Here is a 25324-nt window from a genome sequence, read left to right on the forward strand (position 1 = left end):
AGAATAGCATTTTGATAATATTTTCCATCGTGATGGTTTATACATAATCTTTCCTTTTTTCCCTTTAGAATTGAGAAAAGTTCCAAAATCTTCAACTCATCTACAACATAAGCCTAATGAAAATGAAATTCTAGTGGCTGACACTTGTGATCAAAGTCAATCTCCAGTGGCTAGTAAGCAAAATATTGAAATTATTTTATTAGTTTAAAATTTGTGGTTGCTGGTGTGCAAGAGTGGCCAACAGTCTGAATTAGACAATATTTTAACATTTTTTATTAATTTTGTTTGTATTACTAGGTCTTTAGCAGTCTTTTTCATATTAGAAAGTAATGTTATTCTATTATTAAATCATATTAGTAGCTCTACCCATTTTAATACAAAGTGCTAATATATTTTAAGTAAACAAAGCTTTACTCAGGTTTACTCATTGATTCAAGAAATATTTTAGTGTTTACTATATGCCAGGCACTGAACAAAACAAAGCCCTTACCCTCACTGAGCTTACAATCTAGTTGGGGAGAGGAAGAAAATAAACAAATATAGGGTGTCTCAAAAAATGTACACACACACTTTGAATAATTATAAAGACAGTGTTTATTAAAATACATTTCATTTTCAAAATTGAGCTATCAGCTGTTAAAGTGTGCATACATTTTTAGGGGACACGTGTATATGTTAGGCTTTCTAATACCTCTTTTTAGCAGGGTAAGAAGAGATACGGGAAAGCTTCACTTTAAAAGTGACATATGAACAGAGACTGAGGAAAGCAAGTGAGTCATGTCTGTGTCCGGGGGAAGGGTATTCCAGGTAGAGAAGTCAGCGAGCACAAAGACTGAAGTGAGGGTGCTGTTTGGTTGGTTTGAAGAACCTTAAGGAGACCTGTGTGACTGGGGCAGACTGAGTGAAGGGGAGATTGGTTTGGGCAACTCTATTAACTGAGAGGGAAGAAGCAGCAGATTTGCAGAATAGGGTGGGGGTGGTTAGAAATCAGGAGCTTGGTTTTGAGAGTATCTGTTTGAGATACCTGATAGACATTCAAATAAAGATTTTAGATGGGTAGGTGGATATGAGTTTAGAGAAGTCTAGGATAGAGGATTGGAAGTTGTTAGCATGTAGGTGGTATCGAAGCCATGAGAGTGGGCGAGATTACCAACCAAGTGAATGTAGATAGAGAAGTCCAAGTACTTAGCCCTGAGGCACTACATAGTGTAAAATAGTGAATCTCAAGTTTGTTTTTTCTTTTTTTAAAAAAACATGTTTTTATTGATTTCAGAGAAGAAGGGAGAGAGAGATAGAAACATCAACGATGAGAGACAATCCCTGATCAGCTGCCTTCTGCACGCCCCACACTGGGGATGGAGCCCACAACCCGGGCATGTGCCCTTGACCGGAATCAAACCTGGGACCCTTTAGTCCACAGGCTGGCGCTCTATCCACTGAGCCAAACTGGCTAGGGCTCAAGTTTTTTTCATTATCACCCCTACACCAGCCTTTTTAGATTTTTTTTTCCTCTAATCACTTCCCCTATGGAATTTTAATAGTAAAGCTGTAATATATGAATGTATGTATATCTGTGTTACACATAAAAAGATTTTTTTAAAATCCCTCCCCCAAAGCCATTTTCACCCCCTTGGAGGTGATATTGCAACTGTAGAAGTGGTGATTTAGAGGTTGTTGAAATGAGGAGGAACCAACAAAGTAGCCATTGAAGTAGCTAATAGTGAGAGCTAAGATAGTGTGTCCTGTAAGCCAGGTGGAGAGAGGGGGGAGAGGTCAACTGTGGCAAACAGTGCTAATAAGTGAAGGAAGGTGAAGACTGAGAATTGAGCATTGGATTTGGTCACATGGAGATCACTGAGAGTTAAACTCATAGCATGAACTATTAAAGTGTAAGGGTTTTAAAATAAATAAATAAATAAATAAATAAATAAATAAATAAATAAATAAATAAATAAAATAAAGTGTAAGGGTTATCAACTAGACTGTTTCAAGTTCAAGAGAAACCAGGATCAGAGAAAAGTAGAGAGAGCACTTCTAAACAAGTCCTTCAAAAGATAGATTAAAACATATTCAGTATATTTTATGTTGATGGAATGATCAAGTAAAGAGAAATTAATAATTCTGGAAAAAGAGGGAACAATTGCTAGATCCTTGAAAAGCAGAGTGGAGATGGGATCCAGAGACCATTTGGAAGGGTTAGCCAAGGTTAATCACTTACTCATAATTTATCAGTATAAAACTTACACTCTGAAAGCCACAGATAACTTTATATTAGCATGTGTGTGTATTTGTGTGCAAGCATGTGTGCATATGTATAGACAGGACTGTCTGGCAAAGGGTGCTGGGGATACAGCATCAAGTGTGCGGGTCCTTGCTCCTCAGCACTCTGGACCCATCCTCTTCTGCTGAGGGGGACTTGACTCCATCAGTTGTTCTCTTTTCCTATATCTCCTCCAGTTTCTCTGCAGGTTCTTTCTTTTCAGCATATGCATACATGTTATCTTTTCTCTTTTAGAAATAACCCCTCTTGTCTCCATCCTTAGCGACAGCTTCTCTCAAGCTGAAAAAGTGATCTTTCAGCATCTCTTCTCTCTCAGTTCACTTCAGTTGAACCCACTATCCACTCCGCCCTTACACCCCGAGAGTGGGGGAGCAATGAGGGAAAGTAGTATGGGAAAGGGGTGAAAGAGGGGAAAGAAGAGGGAGAGAGGAGGGGCAGAGAAGGAGGATATAGTCTCACACTCTCTTCTCACACATTACATTGTAACTGCTCTGGCAAAAGTCATCCGTGACCTCCTGGTTGTTAAATCTAATTACTAGTAATACTTCCCAGTCCTTGTCTTACTTGACCTTTCTGTGACAATGGACATTATTAAGCATTCTCTGTTTCTTGAATTGATGCCACTTCCTGGTTCTCTTCTTATTGTTGTTTTTTTTTGTGTGTGTGTGTGTGTTTTGCCTTCCTTTATTGGCTGTTCTTTCTCTTTCTTTTAAATGTTACTGTCCCCAATAGATATGGTTCTTGGTCTATTTTTGTCTCACTTTCTGGAAGAATCTCACCTAGAGTTAATATTCTGCTACAACCTGTATGCTAATAAATCCCAAATCTATATCGCTATCCAAGACTTTTCTCCTTATTTCCAAACCAGTGTATCTACCTACTATTGAGCATCTCTACCTGGATATCCTTCAACTTCAGCATGTCCAAAATTGAAAATTTTCTGTCAAACCTACTCCTCATCCTTTTATTTACAATCTCAGCAAATGACATTCTACATACCTCTCTGAGTTACCTAAATCAAAAAACTGTGAGTTATCCTAGACACCTGCTTTTCTTATCTCTCATATCTAAATATTCTCCAAATCTTATTGATTCCACCGCCTACATATCTGCCATAAACATTCTTCTGTACCCCCATTGTACTAGTTTAGGCCAATCAGCATCCCTCATACAATTGTTTTAGTAATTGATTTAGTCCTCTTACCTGTTAAGACTGCTTCTTGCTCTATCATCCTGTCATGGCTAGAATTACTTTTTAAACCCAAATACTGCATCTGTCCTCCATTAAAAACCTTTAGCTATCTCTTCATTGTCTACAGCAGCAGTTCTCTACAGCAGCGGTTCTCAACCTGTGGGTCGCGACCCACAGGTTGAGAACCGCTAGCAGGGTCACCTAAGACCATTGGAAAACACAGATATTTACATTACGATTCATAACAGTAGCAAAATTACAGTTATGAAGTAGCAACGAAAATAATTTTATGGTTGAGCGTCACCACAACATGAGGAACTGTATTAAACTCTTTAGCATAATCTGAACCTGTCTGGGTTCATGTCCTACTACTACTACATCTTTTGCACTTTAATTTTCAGCAATTGAACCACATGTCATTCCCTGAATGTGTGATTTTGTTTCACATATATAGACCCTTACACATGCATAGAACTCTTTTCTCTGCTCCTAGTCCAGTTGACCTGTCAAATTCCTCTTTCTCTCAAGGGTCAGCTTAGGCATCACTTAATGTAGCTTTTCTTGATTTTCCAAGGCAGATTTAGGAGTCTTGATGCTTAAATCTCCCCTTTTTAATGTGTTTTATTACAGTGTTTATCACATTTTATTGCAGTTCTCTTTTTACCTTTCTATAGCCCATAAGTTCCTTGAAGACAAAAGTCTTTTCTTTTCATCTAGCACCTAGCACAACACCTGGAACATAGTATGTTCTACATAAATACTTACTGAATTATTGGAACTCTGCGTGTATAAAACATTTGTATATGTGTGTTTTAAATGGTATCTTTTTTTGTAATTTTTTTTATTGATTTCAGAGAGGAAGGGAGAGGGAGAGAGAGATAAGAAACATCAATGATGACAGAGAATCATCGATTGGCCACCTCTGCATGCGCCACACTAGGGATTGAGCCCTAAATCCAGGCATGTGCCCTGACCAGGAAATCAAACAATGACCTCCTGCTTCATAGGTTGATGCTCACGTTGAGCCACGCCAGCCGGGCTGTATATAGTATTTGAACATAGATGATTTCTGCAGGAATATGTGTTAGTTTAAAACTTGAAAATTATGCAGTACCAAAAATCTCTCCCATAAAGTATGTTTTTATGAAAGGAATTATAAATATGGTTTGATATTCATAATATATCTTAGGTCACAGTGCACCCATTATAAATATATATTGTTTTTATGATATTATTCAGTTGCAATAAGAAAAATAATCTATCTGTTGCATCCAGTTCACTTAAGATAAATAGCAAATTTAGCTGAAAATGTTTGGCAGATGCAGATATTTGCAACTTATTGCCATTTATAGTAGATATATTTGGGCCTTTTTGCACAGAATATTAAAAATTGTTCAGTGCCATCTTGTAAAATGGTTCTGTGAGCTTTTTATTCCTCTTTTAAAAATTTTTTTTAATCCTCAAGGATATGTTTATTGATTTGAGAAAGACGGAGAGAAACATTAATGCGAGAGAGAAACTTCCAATTGGTTGCCTTCTGCACATGCCCCAACCAGGAAGCGAACCTGCAACCTTTTCGGTATATGAGACAATGCTCCAACCAATTGAGTCACCTGGCCAGGGCTTTTTTGTGTTTTTATACATCTAGTTTTTACAGTTATATAATTGGATTGTGTTTTGTTTTGTTTTTCTTACTAGAAACACGTGGAACAAGCAGTTATCCCACTGATAAGTCATCTTTTAATTTAGCTACAATTGTTACCGAGACACTTGGACTTAGTGTTCCAGAAGAATCCGTAAGTAGATGTTTATTTTGGTGATAACATGAATTAATTGGTGTCTTTTTAGGTAGTTTTTAGAGAATGGAGCAAGAAAAAAAAACCACTTTTTTTCCCAAAGACCATTGGATAAAGGCCTAGAACAAAATTGATGTGGCTAGAAAGGCTCATTTATATTATCTGCCCCAAGCTGTTCCAGAAATCTAGAGTCTTTAGAATTTTGAGGATATAGGTTGTGAATTGAGTCAAAATTTAGGGAAATGATGATGATGGCTTAGAGGGTTTGGCCAATCCTCTTCCCCGCACCCACTCTTCCCCCTATTCCTACCCTGTTTCATCTAAGAGAAGGCCTGAGCCTTTTTATTTCAGAATTTATTGGATCTTCTGAACTTCCTTTAAACTGGGGTTTGATTTGAAAAACAAGATGAATTCTTGGGATACCATATATATTTTAGTTCTCTGTCCTTATAAGTGCCAATCCAAAAAAACCTAATTGACCCCATGATTTTTTTATTATTTTAGTGCTTCCTTACTCAGGCACATTTATTTTTTTTTCTTAATTGATTCCTAAAAGTAGAAAACTTGAATTCTTCAATCTTAAGGAAGTTTCACTTTGATACTACTTTATAATACTACTCCTGTGCTTTAGTTGGTAAATGTATATGGGTCTTATAAAATTGTCTTACTGTTCATTGAATTTGTAAAAATTGACTTTTCATTACATTTGGGTAATTTGTTGTTATTTTCTTCTAGTTATAAATCAATATTCGTGATAGTGGGTAATTTTTAACCTTTGAACTTTAAGTGTTTTAATAGTTTTTCATTTTCTCCTACCCATAAGCCTGGCATGTCAGTAGTTCTGACACCAAATATAGTAATAGAGCTGATCTCTAAGGATTTAGTGCTCAAATGGGATCCACAGTCCAACAGCATCTGCATCATCTTGAAATTTATTAGAGATACAAAATCTCAGATGCCACCCCCAACCCACTAAAAGAAAACTTGCATTTTAACAATATCCTCAGTTGTCTTTTTTAAAGTTTGAGGACCACAGCTCTCCAAAGGATCCTTTTAATTTCATCTCCTGTCAGTATAAATAATCATGTCTATTCCCTTCCCCTCATCTTAATAATTTTTTTTGGAATTGGAGTTTTATATACCAGTAGTGGAATGTACTTACTTAAAATAGTAATGCTTTTTTCTCTTTAAACTTAAAATGTGCTTCATATATTTTATTGTGATAAAAAATGCACATAATGTAAAATTAACCATTTTAAAGTATACAATTCACTGAAATTTAGTATGTTCATAATATTATGCAACTACCACTTCTATCTGTTTCCAAAGTATTATTATCATCATCCTAAAAGAAAGCCAGTTAAACATTTAGTCCTTGTTCCCCAGTACTCGCCTCTGGCATCCACCAAGCTGCTTTCTGCCCTTAGAGATTCACCTATTCTGGGTAATTCATGTAAATTGAATCGTATGTGATGTGACTTTTGAGCCAGGCTTCTTTCATTTACCCTATTTTTGAGGTTCAGCCATATTGTAGCCTATATTAGTATTTCATCCTTTTTAAGGAAAAATATTTCATTGTATTTATGTACTTTATATATTATTGTTGAAGGAATCTCACAGTCCCATGAGCCCTCTTGGTGATGAGCTCTACCACTCTCTGGAAGGAGATCACAAGAAACAACCTTTAGAGGAATCTACAAGAAATAATAAAGATAGTTTAAGGTAATTGGGGGCACTTTGGTGAAAATTTATAAACTATTGGTGAAATCCTATTATAATGAGTTCCATATAATTAAACTATTTCTCTCCCTCAGCATATAGTTTGTTATTCTGGTTGTATTAATTTATATTTTAAAAATATTTTCTCTAGTTTATGACCATTTGAGGGCTTTTTTGCATTACTCTAGTGATAAAACAGATATTTTTAGATTCTTTCTGTACTTCTATTAAGCAGTACCATAAGAGTTCCCAGCCTTGTTACTCTGCCCCTTTAAAAACCCAGTCATCCCTTCTGGGTTTGCATTCCCAAAAAGTGGATATTGTTTAAAGCTTGGATGAAATTGTATAAAGATAGTGTTGCACCTTCTTTTACTAATTTCAGAACAACCATTAATTTATAATACCTATATCTATGTAGCATTTTGCTTTTTAAAAGAGCTTTCAGTTTTAGGTAGATATATCACATTTAACTTGTCATCATAGTAACTCATTAAAGTAGTATTTTCTCGATTGTAAAATATTACCACCACATTTTACAATCGACAAAAATGTAGCTCCAGAGAGGTTAAATGTCTTGTTTAAGGCTACATAGTTATTCAGTACTAGAGGCAGAGCTTTACCCAACCAATGTCTTTCTACTACCAAAGATGTCTCCTCTGCTAGAGGCAAACTGGGTCTTTTTTGTTATTAATCCTCACCCGAGGATATTTTTCTATTGATTTTCCCCCCGTCCCCGTTGATTTTTAGAGAGAGTGGAAGGGTTGGGGGAGAGACAGAAAAACAGATGTGAAAGAGACACATTGATTGGTTGCCTCCTGAATGCACCCCGACTAGAGCCAGGGATCAAGCCTGCAACTGAAATATGTGCCCTGGCATCAAACCCAGAACCCTTCAGTCTATGGGCAGATGCTTTATCCACTGAGCCAAACCAGCTAGGGCTGGGTCTTAATTCATGTTCAGTTCTGTAGTATAAGAATTATGTTTCTTGGAGTTACTCATAACAAGATTTCATAACAACAGAAGTTGGGTCCCCAGTGGAATTTATTAAAATATGATTTTTTAATATAGTGAAGTTATTTAAATTATTTAGGAAAAACATTTGTAGGTAGGAATATCATGGAATTGAGATAGGAGGATTGTATCATTTTCTCTGCTTTTTGTCAGCTAAAGGAAAAGAAGCTGGTGAAGCATCTATCTCTAATATGTAGATAAAACCTTATTAATAATTAGCATATGTTTTCTCATCATGCTATCTTTTAATTTTTACCTGATTTCTTTATCTTCTTAGATTTTCAGATCCTAATTCAAAGACTCCTCCTCAAGAAGAACTGACTACTCGGGTATCATCTCCTGTGTTTGGAGCTGCCTCTAATGTGAAAAGTAGTTTTGTTTTGAATACAAGTTTGTCCCCTTCTCTTTTGGAGACTGGGAAAAAAAGCCATCTGAAAACAGCACCTTTTAGCAGCACTTCCAATTCTAGATCAGAGAAAACTAGATCAAAATCTGAAGATAGTTCCCTTTTCACACATCCTAATCTTGGGTCCGAAGGGAACAAGATCATTAGCCAATCTTCTAATAAACAGATGCTTATAAATAAAAATATAAGTGAATCCATAAGTGAACAGAATATTGATCATATTAAAAATGCTATTACTGATAAACATGTGGTGCCCCTGAAATCATTGGGATGCAAAACATCCAAAAGGAAGAAAATTGAGGAAGAAAGTGAAGATGAAGTAAGCTGCCCCCAAACCTCTTTTGATAAAGAAAATGCTTTTCCTTTTCCACTGGATAGTCATTCTTCTATGAATGGAGACTACGTGATGGATAAACCTCTGGATCTCTCTGATCGGTTTTCAGCTATTCAGTGTCAAGAGAAGAGCCAAGGAAGTGAGACCTCTAAAATCAGATTTAGACAGGTGACTCTCTATGAGGCTTTGAAGCCCATTTCAAAGGGTTCTTCCTCAAGCCGAAAGGTTTTGAGTGGGAGCTTTGTGCCAGCCAAAGATCCTCCAGAGGATCCCCGTTTACAGGAGTGTGTCCTTCAGCCCCTGATTAAATCCTCTCCAGATAACAAAACACCATTACAAATAAAAGAAGAAAATCCTATCTTTAAAATCCCTCTACATCCACGTGAAAGTTTGGAAACAGAGAATCTTTTTGATGATGTGAAGGTTTGTGTTAAATATTTATGGATTTTGATTTTAAATGGCTGTGATTTCACCTAGATGCAAATGATTCTTTCTGTTTTAGGGTGCTGGTTCTCATGAACCAGTAAGAATAAAAACCAGGTCAGTTCATGGAGCATGTGAACTTGCATCAGTTCTTCAGTTGAATCCATGTAGAATCACTAAAACAAAGCCTCTACAAAACAATCAAGGTATATACACTATAGGTAGTACTTCCACTCTTTATATATATTATCTTGGATTATTATTTAAGATACTAAATATATTATTCTTTGGAGAGATTGAATTGTTTGGGGAGAAAATACACAGAATTTTAAAATATATAAAGTAGAATTTTCATCATCCAAAACTTGTTTCTCACCCCATAGGTAACCTATCCTTTTTCTTCGTGTTTACATGTATATCTATAAACATATATTTACATGGTTTTTCAGCTTCTTGTTTTAAAACATTGCTGTAATATGTATATCATTCTTTTCATAAGTCTGCTCTGTTTAAAAGGAGTCTGGTTTTTTTTAGCAACCAAGTATTTCTGTACTTCATACGCAGTATTTTGTCTTTTATTCTTCATTAGAAAGTTATTCCTTAATTTTGGTTTATTTTCCCTTTTTTCCTGAAGCACATTCTTTTTTTTTTTTCTTTTTTTTTTTTCAGAGACAGGAGAGGGAGAGAGAGAGAGAGAAACATCAGTGATGAGAGAGAAACATCAATGATGAGAGAGAAACATCAACCAGCTGCCTCCTGCAAGTCCCCTACCAGGGATCGAGCCCCCAACCCGGGCATGTATCCTGACCAGGAATCAAACCAGCAACCTTTTGGTGCACATTCATAAAATTTATAAAATTCATAAAATTTACTGGTTTTGATATACTCACAGGGTTATTTAAACATTATTACAATCTATGTATAGAACATTTTTCATCATCCCAAAGAGAACAGAAAGAACAGTATCCATTAGCAATCATTCTTTATTCCCTACTCCTCTTGCTCAATCCTAGGCAATCAATAATATACTTTCTGTCTCTATAGCTTTGCCTTTTCTGGAGTTTTTATGTAATGAAATTATATAATATTTTGTGACATTTTTCACTATTTTATTTTTTTATTATAAATAATGCTATGAACATTGATGTACAGTTTTTGTGGATATATGTTATTGTTCTGTGTTTTGTTTTTTTTTATACACATATTAGTAGAATTGTTGGGTCATAGGCTAACTCTTTTTAACCTTCTGAGGAACTAGGTAACTTTTCCAAAGCAACTACATCATTTCACATTCCCATAAGCAGAATGTGAGGGTTTCAATTTTCCCACATCCTTACCAACACTTGTTACTATGTCTTTCTGGTTAGAGCCATATGGTGGGATGTAAAATGGTGTCTCTTTGGGGTTTTGATTTGCATTTCCCAGATGGCTAATGATGTTGAACATCTTTTCATGTGCTTATTGGCCATCTGTATATCTTCTTTCAAAGACTGTCTATTAAGATCCTTTGCTCATTTTCAATTGGGGTATTTGTCTTATTATTGATTTGTGAGAGTTATTTATATATCGTAGATACAAGTCCTTTACCAAAACTTCTCTTCATTCTGTGCATCCTATGTTTTAAAGTAATGAGAATTTTTTTTAAATCTGTTCTTAATTGTGTTTTTTTTCTCCTTATCTAAGATGTATTCTTTGAAAATATCCAGTGGAGTATAGATCCAGGAGCAGACCTTTCTCAATATAAAATGGATATTACTGTAATAGATACAAAGGTAAGTTAGAAAGTAAAACCTAGGCTTGAGAGAAGATGCTTGTGTTATATATCAAAGCTAAAATATTCTACAGGCAATAAAATATGAATCTATATTTCTAAAAGGTAAAAGTAAATATAACTTAATGCTACTGAGATGTACACTTAAAATGGTTAAATTAATGTTTTATATATATTTTACCAGAATGTTTTTTAAAGTAAATATAAGAACATAAAGACAATTGTTAAAATTTTGGATTTCTAAATATTCAGGATGGCAGTCAATCAAGATTAGCAGGAGGAGAGACAGTGGACACAGACTGTACGTTGGTCAGTGAAACTGTGCTTTCAAAGATGAAAAAGCAAGAGCAGAAGGGAGAAAAAAGTCCAAGTAAGATATGATTTATTTACTTATTTTAATAAAAATATGGAGGGAAATACCATTGCATTGATAAGCACAGTGATCTCTTCACCATGAACAAAGTGTTTTTTTCCCTGTTCTGATGTTAGATTTCTCTTAGTAAAGCTCAGAAAACCTATTTGAAAAAATAATGATAGAAACTTTCCCTACCAGGTGAAAGAAATAGACATATAAGTCCAGGAAGCACAGAGAATCCCAAACAAGAGGAACACAAAGAGGCTCACACTAAGTCACATCATAATGAAAATGACAAAGAGAGAATCTTAAAAGCAGCAAGAGAAAAGCAGTTAGTTACCTGCAAGGGAGGAAGCACTCATATGACTCTCAGCTGGTTTTGCAACAGAAACTTTGCAGGCCAGAAGTTAGTGGCAAGAAATATTCAAAGTGATGAAAAGCAAGGACCTACAACCAAGATTATTCTCCCTAGCAAAACTATCATTTAGAATTGAAGGTCAGACCTTGCTGCTGGGGTCCAACAAATCAGCACTGAGCGAGACCAGCCGAACACACCCTGGAGCCCTCCAGCGGTCCCTCCCCAGTTGGCCAACCTCCCACATCCCTCCTGAAGGGGTCCCAGACTGCGAGAGGGTGTGGGCCAGGCTGAGGTGCCACCCCCTCACCCCCACAACCCGTGCACGAATGTCATGCACCAGGCCTCTAGTTTAGTATATAATGAGCTGCAATTTTATACCAGGAAGTGTTTCAGGAACTGGAGACAATGAGTAAACAGAGCAGAACTAATAGGGAACAAACAAGCAAATAAATATATGGTATTATAGATGATTATTTTGTTCATAATACCAGCCCTGATAATGTTTTCTTATTTTTATAGGAAAAAAAAAAACTAAAGTATGACTACTTTGGCTTCAAATTTATCTAGTTGATTCAAAGAATGTAATGGTTCCCCAATATATTTTAAGCAAATATTGTGTAGTAGTGAGATTAGAACTTTAGCTAATGACTTGTTAATTTTGGCTAAATAGGTCTTGCGTATACTAATGATGATAATAAATTAATCCAATAACTTAAAAGATTAAAATAACAGATGTTTTCTTATCTTTCATAGTTTCTATGCTCAGAAATTCAGGAAGGGCTTGGCTGAATGGTTCTGTCTCACAGTCTCTCATGCAGTTGTAGGCAGATTGTGGCTAGAGCTAGAAGAGCAAAATGCTAGACAGATGGGGGTGACTTGGCATCTCTCCTCATTCAGTCTTAGGGCTTCTTCATATGATCTTTACACGAGGACTAGTCTGAGCTTTCTCATCACGTGGAAATTAGGTTCCCAGAGTGAGAATCCCATAAGAGCAAGATAGAAATAAAATGTAATTTTTATGATCTGGCTTCAGAAATTGCATAATGTCACAAAGACCTGTCTAGGTTCAAAGCAAGAGAAATGTGGCCCTCACTACTCAGTGGAAGGAGTGTTGAGATCACTTTGTAAGAACAGCACATAAGGATAGGAGATATTGCTAAGGCCCTATTTGGAGAAAAAAAAAAAAACTATCTGCCCATTTTACCCATAAGGTAAACCTTTTAAAACTTAGAAATGGTTAAAATTTAACACTCCAATAAAAACTAAATTGCTGCTAATGTTTCAACTCACAGAATGTTTTTTGCATCCCTACTCTGTGTTAGGACTTAACAGATACTATGATAGAAAGATCAATAGGATATAGTCTCTGTACTCAAGTATTTCATAGCAGAAGTCAGCGACTTACTGTGATTTACTAACTGCATATACAGAATGCTTTGGGAATGCCTAGCACACTGCCGACACATAGAAGTCTATTTTATCCAGAAATTTGACTCTCAAAATGAAAAATAAACAAATGTCTAATCATTTAGTATATAATGAGCTGCAATTTTACACCCAGGAAGTGTTCCAGGAACTGGAGACGGTGAGTAAACAAAACAGAACAAAAGTACTAATAGGGAACAAAAAACTAAGTATATGGTATGATAGATGACGGTTAGTGCTGGAGAAAGATAAAATATGGTATGGGTGCTAGCTAGAGCACCATGGATTAGGGGAGATGGTAGTTATTTTATAGAGTAATCTCAGTAGGCTTCTGTTCTGTCATATTTGTTAACCAACTGGATCTATTTCTGTTTTTTAGTAAATTCTAGTGAATTTAAAAATGTGGTTCTGTGGTGGGAAATGCAGTTAGTACTCTGAAGATGAATTTAGCATTTTGCATGTCAAATATGGAATTGAATTAATTATATCAACACTACCAAGTGTTAATGGTAATGCAAGAAAATACATATTTTTTGCTGCCACGTTAGAAAAACAAGCAGGTAAACAAAATTCTATAGAGATTTTATTGTATTTTTTTAAATATATTTTTATTGATTTCAGAGATGAAGGGAGAGGGAGAGAGAGATAGAAACATCGATCATGAGAGAGAATCTTCGATTGGCTGCCTCCTGAACACCCCTACTGGGGATTGAGCCCCAACCCAGGCATGTGCCCTGACCAGGAATTGAACTATGACCTCCTGGCTCATAGGTCAATGCTCAACCACTGAGCCACGCTGGGTTCTATAGAGATTTTAATGTCAGCTATTTATACCCATTTTATTTAAGCCATATTTTTTTTATTGTTCATTATGATATATTTTTTATTCCTCAGTTTCTTTGGTAGATCTCCTTTTGGTTTAGCATAAATTATACATGACCTGATAGGAAGAAAATGATTTTTAATGTTTGTAATGAAAATAACAAAAACTAGCATTCTCTTTTCATGAGTAAAGGATATTTGGAGCCATAACGTAGAGGTTTTATAAATGTACAGTAATTATCTAGACTTGAGAGTTTATTTTTTTTTAATAAATCTTTATTCAGATTATTACAATTATTTCTCCTTTTCCCCCCCATAGCTCCCCTCCACCCATTTCCCACCCCACCTTCTGCCCTTACCTCCCCCCCCCACTGTCCTCATCCATAGGTGTATGATTTTTGTCCAGTCTCTTCATGAACCCCCCATACCCATTTCCCCCTGAGAATTATCAGTCCACTCCCTTTCTATGCCCCTGATTCTATTATATTCACCAGATTATTCTGTCCCTCAGGTTTTTAATTCACTTGATTTTTAGGTTCACTTGTTGATAGATATGTATTTGTTGTTCATAATTTTTATCTTTACTTTTTTCTTCTTCCTCTTCTTTAAGAATACCTTTCAGCATTTCATATACTACTGGTTTGGTGGTGATGAACTCCTTTAGCTTTTTCTTGTCTGTGAAACTCTTTATCTGCCCTTCAATTCTGAATGATAGCTTTGCTGGGTAGAGTAATCTTGGTTGTAGGTTCTTGCTATTCATCACATTGAAAATTTCTTGCCACTTCTGTCTGGCCTGCATAGTTTCTGTTGAAAAGTCAGCTGACAGTCGTATGGGTGCTCCCTTGTAGGTAACTAACTGTTTTTCTCTTGCTGCTTTTAATATTCTCTCTTTGTCTTTTGCTCTTGGCATTTTAATTATGATGTGTCTTGGTGTGGTCCTCTTTGGATTCCTTTTGTTTGGGGTTCTGTGGGCTTCCTGGACTTGTAAGTCTATTTCTTTCACCAGGTGGGGGAAGTTTTCTGTCATTATTTCTTCAAATAGGTTTTCAGTCTCTTGCTCTCTCTCTTCTTCTGGCACCCCCATAATTCTGATGTTGGTACGCTTGAAGTTGTCCCAGAGTCTTCTTACATTATCTTCAACTTTTTGGATTTTTTTTTTTGCTTTTTGCTTTTTCGGTTGAGTGTTTTTTGCTTCTTTGTAATTCAATTCTTTGACTTGATTTTTGTGTTCCTCTTGTCTGTTTTTGGGTCTCTGTATAATATTTTTTATTTCAGTCAGTGTATGTTTAATTTCTAGTTAGTCCTTTTTCATATCTTCGAGGGTCTCGTTATATTTATCGGCCTTTTCTAGGATATTCTTAAAAAGCCTTATAACCGTGGTTTTGAATTCTATATCCAGTCGTTTGTTTTCCTCCATTTCTTTCGTTTGTGATCTGATTCTTTGAGGCCGCATTTTCACTGCTTCCCTGTGTTGGTAAGGTAGATTTGTGTGCTAGGTTTCCAATATGGCCCAGTGGGTCTGCCTCCCCAGTTAACCTGAGGTGGACACTCTTGGTGCACCCCTTTGTGGACTGTGTGTACAGCCTTGTTGTAATTAAGTCTTGATTGTTGTTGGTATCACTGGGAAGAATTGACCTCCAGGCCAGTTGGCTGTAAGGATCAGCTGTGTCTATGCTGGGAGAAGTTCGGTGCTGGAGACAGCCTTATAGGATTAGACTTGCCAAATTGCAATAGCCTCTGTGCTCAGCTTGGATGGGGTGGAGTCTTAGTCTTGGCTTCCCGTCAGCCTTGCCCTTGCTGCACTTCAGACCTCTGCCTTCCTGGCTCCCGAGTCTCCGCCCGAGAGTCCAGACTCCCCCCACAAGAGCGTGGGTCCCCAGGGGCTCGCCTGGAACTGGGGTTCACTGCAGTCAGAACTGGGGCTCAGTGCATTCAGGAGCCTCTGACTCCCTTCCACTAGGGAAAGCCTGTGGCAACCTCCGCAGCCTTTGTGCGCACTGGCGCGCGCGCGCTGCGCGCTTTCAGTCCTCCGCCTTCCCCGGCTCGAGAGTTTATTCTTGCCTCATGCACATTAAAATTATTTTGTAGCAATTAGTCTATATAAAAAGGAAATGGTCTATATAGAAAGCAGAAAGCTTGCTTTCTTTTACATAGGTAGAGAAAGAAAAATGAATGATAGCTTGGAAGATATGTTTGATCGGACAACACATGAAGAATATGAGTCCTGTTTAGCAGATAGCTACCCCCAAGTAGCAGAAGAAGAGGAGGAATTGTCAGCTACAACAAAGAAACCAAACAGTAAGGCTGTTTTCTTTCTTATGGCTTCTCAGTTACACTGAGTTCAGGCTAATTAGTAGAGTATGGATGAAGTATATTTATTAATGTTTCATGTTGCTTGTATAAATTTCTTTTTCATAGGTTTTGTGTTTTCTTTCCAGACTAAGAGAAGAGTTACAGGAATAGTTCAAAGGGTTCCCCTGAACCTTTCATTCAGCTTCACGTTACCATCTTATGTAACTATAAAATACTCATCAGGATTTAGAAATTAATCTTGATTCAGTACTACACATTTCTCTATAACATGTGCATAAAGTTTATAAAAGTTCTGAAAAAATTCTTTTTAAGTAATAAATTAATGATTGTAATAGAGTGAAAAGAGAAGGTTTTCTAGAAAATTCAGGCTTATATCATGCTTGAATGCTTTACCTTTCCAGACAAAATACTTAATGTAACTATATATATATATATATATGTCTTCTTAAACTACATTTTATTAGAAGCAGTAGTTTATAATGTAGGTTAGCAACCAAAAGAAGAATACTATAAGTGAAGCTCTGAAGTAGTTGGTCTAATTGAAAATTAGTTACAATTCTAGCTAAATATCTCATTTTCTTACTGTGAGCAAACAGTCAGAATTTTTCATCTTGGGCAAAGTCTTTTTTTTTAATCTGGTTTAAATGAGCACACCTTCTGCTATGATACAGTCTATCTTGATTATTTTTTTCCTTTGTGCTTCCATCAGGTTTTTAAAACGACAAGCCTGAGCTCAGAGTGAATGAGACCCTGAGTGAAGATACAGAACAGCATGCTTTGCTTGCTCAGTCTGTGGCAAAATCTTGGTCAAGCAAATTTTGTGATAAAAATCTACAACTGTTAAATTTACATTTTTCCCTCAAAAAGAGCCTTTTGCAAATTGGTTCCACTTTAAAAAAAAAAAAAGGGTATTCTTTTTTACAAGATATAATTGATTTCTCTTTTTTAAGTTACATTTCACCTTAACCATCCCAAAATTTCTTCTCATTTAGCTTTTGTGACAGTGATACAACATTCTTTTGAACTCTGACAACCTTTTTTTTCTAGATTATTCGCAATACACTCGTTTTTTTTCCCTCACACTCATTTTCTCTCATGCTTTTATTAACCACCTCTGAAATTATGATCCCAAATCTGCATCTCTAGTCTGACTTCTCTGATGGATCCCATCTTGCATTTTTATTACTACTTTTGTATCTCCTCAACAGTTTAAATTTAACATATCTAAGCCAAGTTCCATTTATTTCTTACCAAGTGACCTTTCAGAGGTTTTTCTTTTTCCCAGTCACTCCGGCATATAATTTAGGACTTGTTGTTCATTTATTTTATTTTTTTGACTCTCATATCAAAAAGTTCTATTAAGTCTTCACTCGTAGGAAAGAGCAAGTTTGGGGGAGGGTATCAAAAGTTCAGTTCTGGACATGTTAAACTAGACATTCAAATAGAGGTGTTTAGTAGGCAGTTGATGATTCTTGAATTTGGACCCAAAAAATCCAGAATAAAGAAATTACTGTGGCAGGGGGAGGCGAGCAGGAGGTCAACAGCAAATAGATGGTGCCTAAAGCCGTGACACTGAATGATATCATCAGAGTGTTGAATATAAATAGAAAAGAGAAGCATTTTGTACATCACCAGTTCGATTCCCAGTCAAGACACAAGCCCGGGTTGCAGGCTTGATCCCCAGTAGGGGGCATGCAGAAGGCAGCCAATCAATGATTCTCTCTCATCATTGATGTTTCTATCACTTCTCCCTTCCTCTCTAAAAATCAAAAACTTTTTTTTTAAAAAAAGAAAAGCATTTCAAGTCCTGACCTCTGAGATATGGTGACTTTAAAAAGTCAGAGAAACAAAGAACCAGCAAAGAACACTGAGAAGGAGCTGCAGCCTGTGAAGTGTGAGGGGAAGGAGAGTGGATGCTGTTTTGGGCCCAACTAAAAAAGACGCTTCTGTATACTCATTACGTCCAGCCTCATCCCCTCTCTGCTGATCCCCAGATTTGAATCCAACTACTTATCTATACTAATAAAAGGGTAATATGCTAATTAGACCGGACATCTTCTGGGCGACCTTCCGGACAAAGCCATGGTGGCGGGGCCGAGGCAGAGGCAGTTAGGGTCTTCCGGCCAGCAGGGGAGAGCAGTTAGTGGCGAACAGGCAGGCAGGCAGAGAGGCTGGGGCAATCAGGCAGGCGGGCAAGTGAGCGGTTAGGAGCCAGCGGTCCCAGATTGCAAGAGGGATGTCCCACTGCCAGTTTAGGCCCGATCCCGCAGGCATTGGGCTTAAACCAGCAGTCGGACATCCCCCAAGGGGTCCCAGATTGGAGAGGGTGCAGGCCTGGCCAAGGGACACTCTCCCCACACTGTGCATGAATTTCATGCACTGGGCCTCTAGTTTGACATAAGCACCTTGAACTGAACATACTTAAATTAGAAATCTTTTTTTTTTACCCAATTTTGATCTTCCCCTGCCTTTCTGCATCTCATTAAACCCTATTACCTACCCTCACAGTGACCAAAGATAGATGTTAGAGTCATATTTGACTTTTTCTTGCACCTCACCCTCAAGCCCAGCCTGATACCCTGGCAGTCCTATCTCCAAAATACATTTAATAACACTTCCCTTCATATCTGTAGCCACCACCCTAGCCTAAACCACTCCTATCTCTACCTCTTCTATCACAGGCCTCCTAACTGGTCTTTTTGTATAAGTTATTTTTCCTCTGTTGTTCAGTCTCTACAGAGATTCAGAAGTGATTTTTTTTTAATCCTCACCTGAGGATATATTTATTGATTTGAGAGAGAGAGGAAATGGGGGGAGGGGAGAGAGAGAAATAGCAATGTGAGAGAGAAGCACCAATGTGAAGCCACGGCCCGCGTGGCCTCAGGTTCAAAGACCTGGAGAAAGGGCTGATGCGCAAATTAATTACACAAGACAAGAAATATAAATTTGGAAATTATGGGGGAAGCCAGTTGTGATCTTGGTACAAGGGACCAAGTTCCACCGAGTCTCCGTCCCATCTGCTTTTATTTACTAGAATACACAGTTGCCTTTTAGGAATGCAAACAGACATATCAATGGTAATGTTTAGTAAACAGTAAGATTATCAGGTTGGGGGAGTTTGTTTTAGGCCATTGAGTCATCAGCAGTAGGTAATAAAAAGATAATTGAATGGCCAATAAGCACATGAAAAGATGCTCAATATTATTGGACATCAAGGACAAAGATGCCACTTCATACCTGCTGAAATGGTTAAAAATATTGGCAGTATCTAGCATCAGTGAGGGTGAAGAGCACCTGGAGCTCTCATACATTGCACCAGGCCTCTAGTACATATTATATAATCGCATTAATATGAAGTTCTAAAATAGGCATGGCTAAGCTAAGCTATGGTGATGAAAATCAGATCAGTGATTGTGAGAGATGAGGAGACATGAGAGAACATTCTTGTGTGAAACAACAGAATAGGAGGAAACTTTCAGGGATGATGGAAATGTACTCATCTTGATTTGGGTAGCAGTTACACTGGAATATACCTTTGTCAAAATTTATAGTACACTTAAAATCAGTGTATTTTACATGTAAGTTATACCTCAATATAGTAGATTCTTAGTCTTCAGTGGTTTCCTATTGGACTTAACAAGAAAATTCAAACTCCTTTTCACCTCCAAGTCCCATTGTGATCTGGTATCAACCCACCTCTCCAACCTCATCACCTCCAACAGCTCCCTTTTCTTTACTAAATCTCAACCATACTGGCTTTCTCTTAGTTTTTATAACTTAGAAACATTTTCCTATCTCATGACCTTTACCTAGAACATTCCCCACTCCTATCTCTTCTCATGGCTATTTTCTTGTTATTCATTAGTTACCACCACCTTCCATCTTCCTCAGATAAGCCTTAGCTGCCTGCTCCCTTACCATTTTCCTCACTGCATGTAAACTCCATGAGTACAGGAGACCTGGTCTTTCTTGTGCTGCATTTCATGCCCAGAACTTACACAATGCTTAGTAAATTTATTTTATATATATTTATTGATTTCAGAGAGGAAGGGAGGAGAGGGAGATAGAAACATCAATGATGAGAGAGAATCATTGATCAGATTTCTCTGCACACCCCACACTGGGGATCAAGCCTGCAACCCAGGCATGTGCCCTTGACCGGGAATTGAACCATGACCTCCTGGTTCATAGGTCGACACTCAACCACGGAGCCATGCTGGCCAGGCTGCTTAGTAAATTTTGATTATTTGAACAGATGATAGCAGTTGGCTGTTTGAGTCTAGATAACTTAGGATTCAGGTCCATAAACTATAATGCTAGTTTTTATTCAATCTTCTGATAAAAGTTTTTAACCTCTTTATTTCCTAGTTATAACCTACCTTTAAGACACATTATAAAAATCAACAGGACAAATAAGTGAAACATATTCAAAGATGTCTTGTTGTTTGGTGTCCAGTGATAGAGTAGTTCTTTTAAAGTCTAAAGTCTATACTAATAAAAGGGTAATATGCTAATTAGACCAGACATCTTCCAGATGACCTTCTGGACAAAGCCAAGGTGGTGAGGGCAGAGGCGGTTAGGGGTGATCAGGCCGGCAGGGGAGAGCAGTTAAGGGGTGATCAGGCCGTCAGGGGAGGGCAACTAGGGGGCGATCAGGCCAGCAGGGGAGGGCAGTTAGGGGCAATCAGGCTGACAGGGGAGAGCAGTTAGGGGACGATCAGGCCAGCAGGGGAGGGCAGTTAGGTGCATCAGGCTGGCAGGCAGAGGTGGTTAGGGGTGATCAGGCAGGCAGGCAGGTGAGCAGTTAGGAGCCAGCAGTCCTGGATTGGGAGAGGGATGTCCTGGATTGGAGAGGGTACAGGCCGGGCTGAGGGACCTGACCCTGTGCATGAATTTTGTGCACTGGGCCTCTAGTCTATAATAAAAGTGTAATATGCAAATTGACCAAATGACCGAACAGCAGAACAACCTTCTGGACTACCATGCTATGACACCCACTCGCACCAGGCCAGCCAAGGCAGGTGCAATGCGATTGGTCAGGGGCCCAGCCATTGCCCTGCAGAGGGAGGCCCAGGCCACCGATCGGCAGGCTGCAGCAGGTAGGTGGGGCCTCCCTCTGCAGGGGCAATCCATTGAGGAGCCCTGGCCAGGTGGGCAGGGCCTACCTCTTTGGGGCCATCAATCACAGGGCTCCTGGACTGTGAGAGGGTACAGGCTGGGCTGAGGGACCATCCCCTGCCCCCAAGTGCACAAATTTCGTGCACTGGGCCTCTAGTACTTTTATAAAAGACTATCTGTAGAGTCTTTTTTCTTTTCTTTTCGTTTGTCTTCTTTGTAGAGACTTTTATACATAGTTTTTAAATTTAAGATACTTTCATAGATACGATTTTATCTCTTTAGTAGTAAATTTTTAAATATTTTTATTGATTTCTGAAAAGGGAGAGGAAACATCAATGATTAGATAGAGAATCTTCGATTGGCTGCCTCCTGCACACCCCCTACCCCCAAGGGAGAGGAGAGAAACATCAATGATTATAGAGAATCTTCAATCGACTGATCCTACAACCTGGGCATGTGCCCTGACAGGGAATCAAACCATGACCTCCTGATTCATAGGTCTATGCTCAACCACTGAGCCACGGCAGCTGGGCTAGTAGTAATTTTGAGGTGACATAATTTGCACTCTGCTTATCATGCAGATGAAAAAGGGAAAAATTCGTTATGAAAATGGAGGTCTTAATACGTCTTTTTTTTTCCTCCCCCCAAAACTAATTATTTTAGTAATTCTGTATTCAGTTTGTGGTATGCTTCTTTTGTTTATAGCTCGTGGTGACAAACAAGATAAAGTCACACAGAAAGCATTTGTGGAGCCATATTTTAAAGATGATGAAAGGTAAGTTGGTCTTAATAAATGCCACCAATGTGATTGAAAGTGTTAACAGGGCTTTCTTTGTCAGAACCTCTCTGAAACTGTAAAATTGCTATTTTGGTTAAAAAACAATGTGTTTCATTTAATTTATGGCCCTAACAAAACTGGAACTCAAGCTTTACAAAAATGACAAATTTTACAAATAAGGAACATTTTACCACCACTACCCTTTCTTTTTTACAATGGTGATAGTTATTTTCTCTATTTTATTATAACAAATATATTTTATTATGAAGTTTATTTGAACTTTGGAATTTTTTTAATTGTATAACTGTAACTTTTACACAGTATAAGACTTTAAGTGGTAAACCTTAGGTTGTGCTTCAGAATTATTTTATAAGGAGTTTTAAACCTTCAAAGCAAGTTAATTTTGAACCATAATGCTACATTCTGCTAAATTCTGAAACTTTCAGTCATGTACTATTCTTTTTATTTTTTTTTTAAATATATTTTATTGATATTTTACAGAGAGGAAGGGAGAGAGAGAGCTAGAAACATCGATGAGAGAGAAACATCGATCAGCTGCCTCCTGCACACCTCCCACTGGGGATGTGCCCGCAACCAAGGTACATGCCCTTGACCGGAATCGAACCCGGGACCCTTCAGTCCGCAGGCCGACGCTCTATCCACTGAGCCAAACTGGTTTCGGCAATGTACTATTCTTTTTAAAAGTGAATTAAGGCATAGTAATTTATCCCAAATTATTTTGTGTGTTTTTTCCCTTTAATTTATGAATTTGAAAAATTGAGTCACTTAGTAAGCAAAGTTAATTCCTTACACTTTTATTTTTGTCAAGAATTTTAGAAATCGGACAGACCAAGATAAATTTTGATTGATGCCTGTAAGACTCTAATAGATAAATGCTATCATTTTGTGGCTAAATTATTCTTTTTATTTACCAGTTTTTCAAATAAATAGTTTCCTAGCATCTCAGATATAACTAGGGAGTTTTTTGTTTTAAATTTATTACGAATTCTCTGGATTTATATATATTGATGTTTCAGTCCATTGAAGTTTATCATCCTTCTTGATATTGAAGTTGTTCTATTTTTGCCCCATGGAAGCCTCTTTGGATACTAGTCATCTTCCATAGCTTCCTTGCTTCTGGTATGATAGATGTCCCTGTGTATTCTGTCATAGGCCTAGAATCTATCATGTTTCCCAGAGCCCTAGGTTGTTTTTTTGTTTTGTTTTAGTGTAAAATGATACTTAGGCCATAGTCCAGTTACTAGGGTTGCTTGTTGCAGCTGCTAGTCGTTGTTTCTAGACCTTTTAGGTGAACAAAGTTAAAAATAAAGTTTTTGTTTCATTTTGTATTTTAAAATGAATTACTTGTTTATACTGATAGCTCCAATTCAAGTTCAGGACTACAGGATTTTTACATAACCTCCTGTGTCACATCTGTACCTACTTTCCCACCTGAAAATTCCACTGCTTAGAACATTCCTTATTTAACTTTATTCCACAATGCACACACAAAGCAGTCTCATAGTAATACTGTCACCAATAATATGATTTAGGAAAACGGTTTAAGACTTATTTGTGTCTTTTTATTTTTAAGATACTAGAGGCCCAGTGCACAACATTCGGGGGGTGGGGGGTGTCCCTTAGCCCAGCCTGCACCCTCTCCAATCTGGGATCCCTTAAGGGATGTCCGACTGCCTGTTTAGGCCCAATCAAGGTAGGATCGGGCCTAAACGGGCAGTCGGACATCCCTCTCACAATCCAGGACTGCTGGCTCCCAACTGCTTGCCTCCTTGCCTTCCTGATTGCCCCTAACTGCTTCTGCCTGCCAGCCTGATCACCCCCTAACCACTCCCCTGACAGCCTGATAGATGCCTAACTGCTCTCCTGCCAGCCTGATTGCCCCTAACTGCCCTCCCCTGCAGGCCTGGTCACCCCTAACTACCCTCCCCTTCAGGCCTGGTCACCCTTAACTGCCCTCCCCTGCAGGCCTGGTCACTCCTAACTGCCCTCCCCTGCAGGCCTGGTCCCCCCCACTCCAACTGCTCTTCCCTGCAGGCCTGCATTCCCCCCCAACTGCCCTTCCCTGCAGGCCCGATCACCCCCAACTTCCCTCCTCTGCTGGCCTGGTCACCCCTAACTGCCCTCCCCTGCAGGCTTGATTGCCCCCAACTGCCCTCCCTTGCAGGCCTGGTCCCTCCCAATTGCCCTCCCCTGCTGGCCATCTTGTGGTAGCCATCTTGTGTCCACATGGGGGCAGCCATCTTGTGTGTTGGAGTGATGGTCAATTTGCATATTATTCTTTTATTAGATAGGATGTCCTATTAGAAATATACAGTCAGATCACTGTGTTTTAAAGTCACTGCAGATAATTATTTTCTGTGTAATTATGCCACCAACTCAGTACCTAGGTTTGTTTTATTTTGTTTTTTATATTTTATCTTTATTTTTAAAATTAGGCAAATTATGTACATGGTGCCAGATGCTATAGAGCAGGGGTCCTCAAACTTTTTAAACGGGGCCAGTTCACTGTCCCTCAGACCATTGGAGGGCCGGACTGTAGTTTAAAAAAAAAAACTATGAACAAATTCCTATGCGCACTGCAGGCCCGTGACGAGTCAGCTGCTAAGCAGGATAGGCAGCGGCACCCGGCGGGCCGGATAAATGTCCTCGGCGGGCCGCATGTGGCCCGTGGGCCGTAGTTTGAGGACGCCTGCTATAGAGGTATATTCAAATAAACCCAACTTCATATCTGTTAGTTTCACCCTATTAGCTCCCTATCTCTAAAGATAACCATCGTAAAAAATAAAGGTAACCATTTGTTTAAAATGTATGGTTTTTTCACCCATTTTACAAAATAAAACCAAGTTTTATCTACATATATATCAGAATAGATATTGGTAGCTGCACTCTCTCTTCCCTTAAACAAATGGTAGAATACTATATATGCTTTTCTCTACTTTGCTTTTTTCATTTAAATCACTCATCTTAGTATACAGTGCTTTCCTCATTTCTTTTTCAGTTTCATAGTACCGCATCAACTGTACCATAGTTTATTCCATAGCAATGGTCACTTGGATTGCTCATAATTATGCTGGCATGCATAGTGCTGCAATGAATAGCCTTGTACATTCTCTTTCCAAATTTTCGCCTGTGTATCTTTGGGATAATTCCTAGAGGTAAGCTTGCAGAGACTGGCATTTCAGATGTTTCATGTTAGAGGTT

The 25324-nt window shown here is 38.1% G+C and overlaps 1 protein-coding gene across 6 annotated transcripts in view; it reads left to right on the forward strand.

Annotated features, from left to right (window-relative positions):
* Positions 1-25324, forward strand: part of RBBP8 (RB binding protein 8, endonuclease) — a 107386-nt gene that overhangs the window by 74801 nt on the left and 7261 nt on the right. For 4 of the 6 annotated variants that reach the window (XM_080686462.1, XM_080686461.1, XM_080686460.1 and 1 more), the window contains 9 exons: positions 69-173; positions 5172-5269; positions 6879-6991; positions 8277-9162; positions 9242-9368; positions 10846-10934; positions 11186-11303; positions 16048-16191; positions 22030-22099. In XM_080686462.1, coding sequence (XP_080542588.1) covers positions 69-173; positions 5172-5269; positions 6879-6991; positions 8277-9162; positions 9242-9368; positions 10846-10934; positions 11186-11303; positions 16048-16191; positions 22030-22099 — 1750 coding nt within the window. The remainder of the gene's footprint in view (positions 1-68; positions 174-5171; positions 5270-6878; positions 6992-8276; positions 9163-9241; positions 9369-10845; positions 10935-11185; positions 11304-16047; positions 16192-22029; positions 22100-25324) is intronic. The other 2 variants (XM_080686465.1, XM_080686464.1) reach the window with 1 other exon arrangement.

The sequence above is a fragment of the Plecotus auritus genome (genome assembly GCF_963455305.1).
Source record: "Plecotus auritus genome assembly, chromosome: 8".
NCBI lineage: Eukaryota > Metazoa > Chordata > Mammalia > Chiroptera > Vespertilionidae > Plecotus > Plecotus auritus.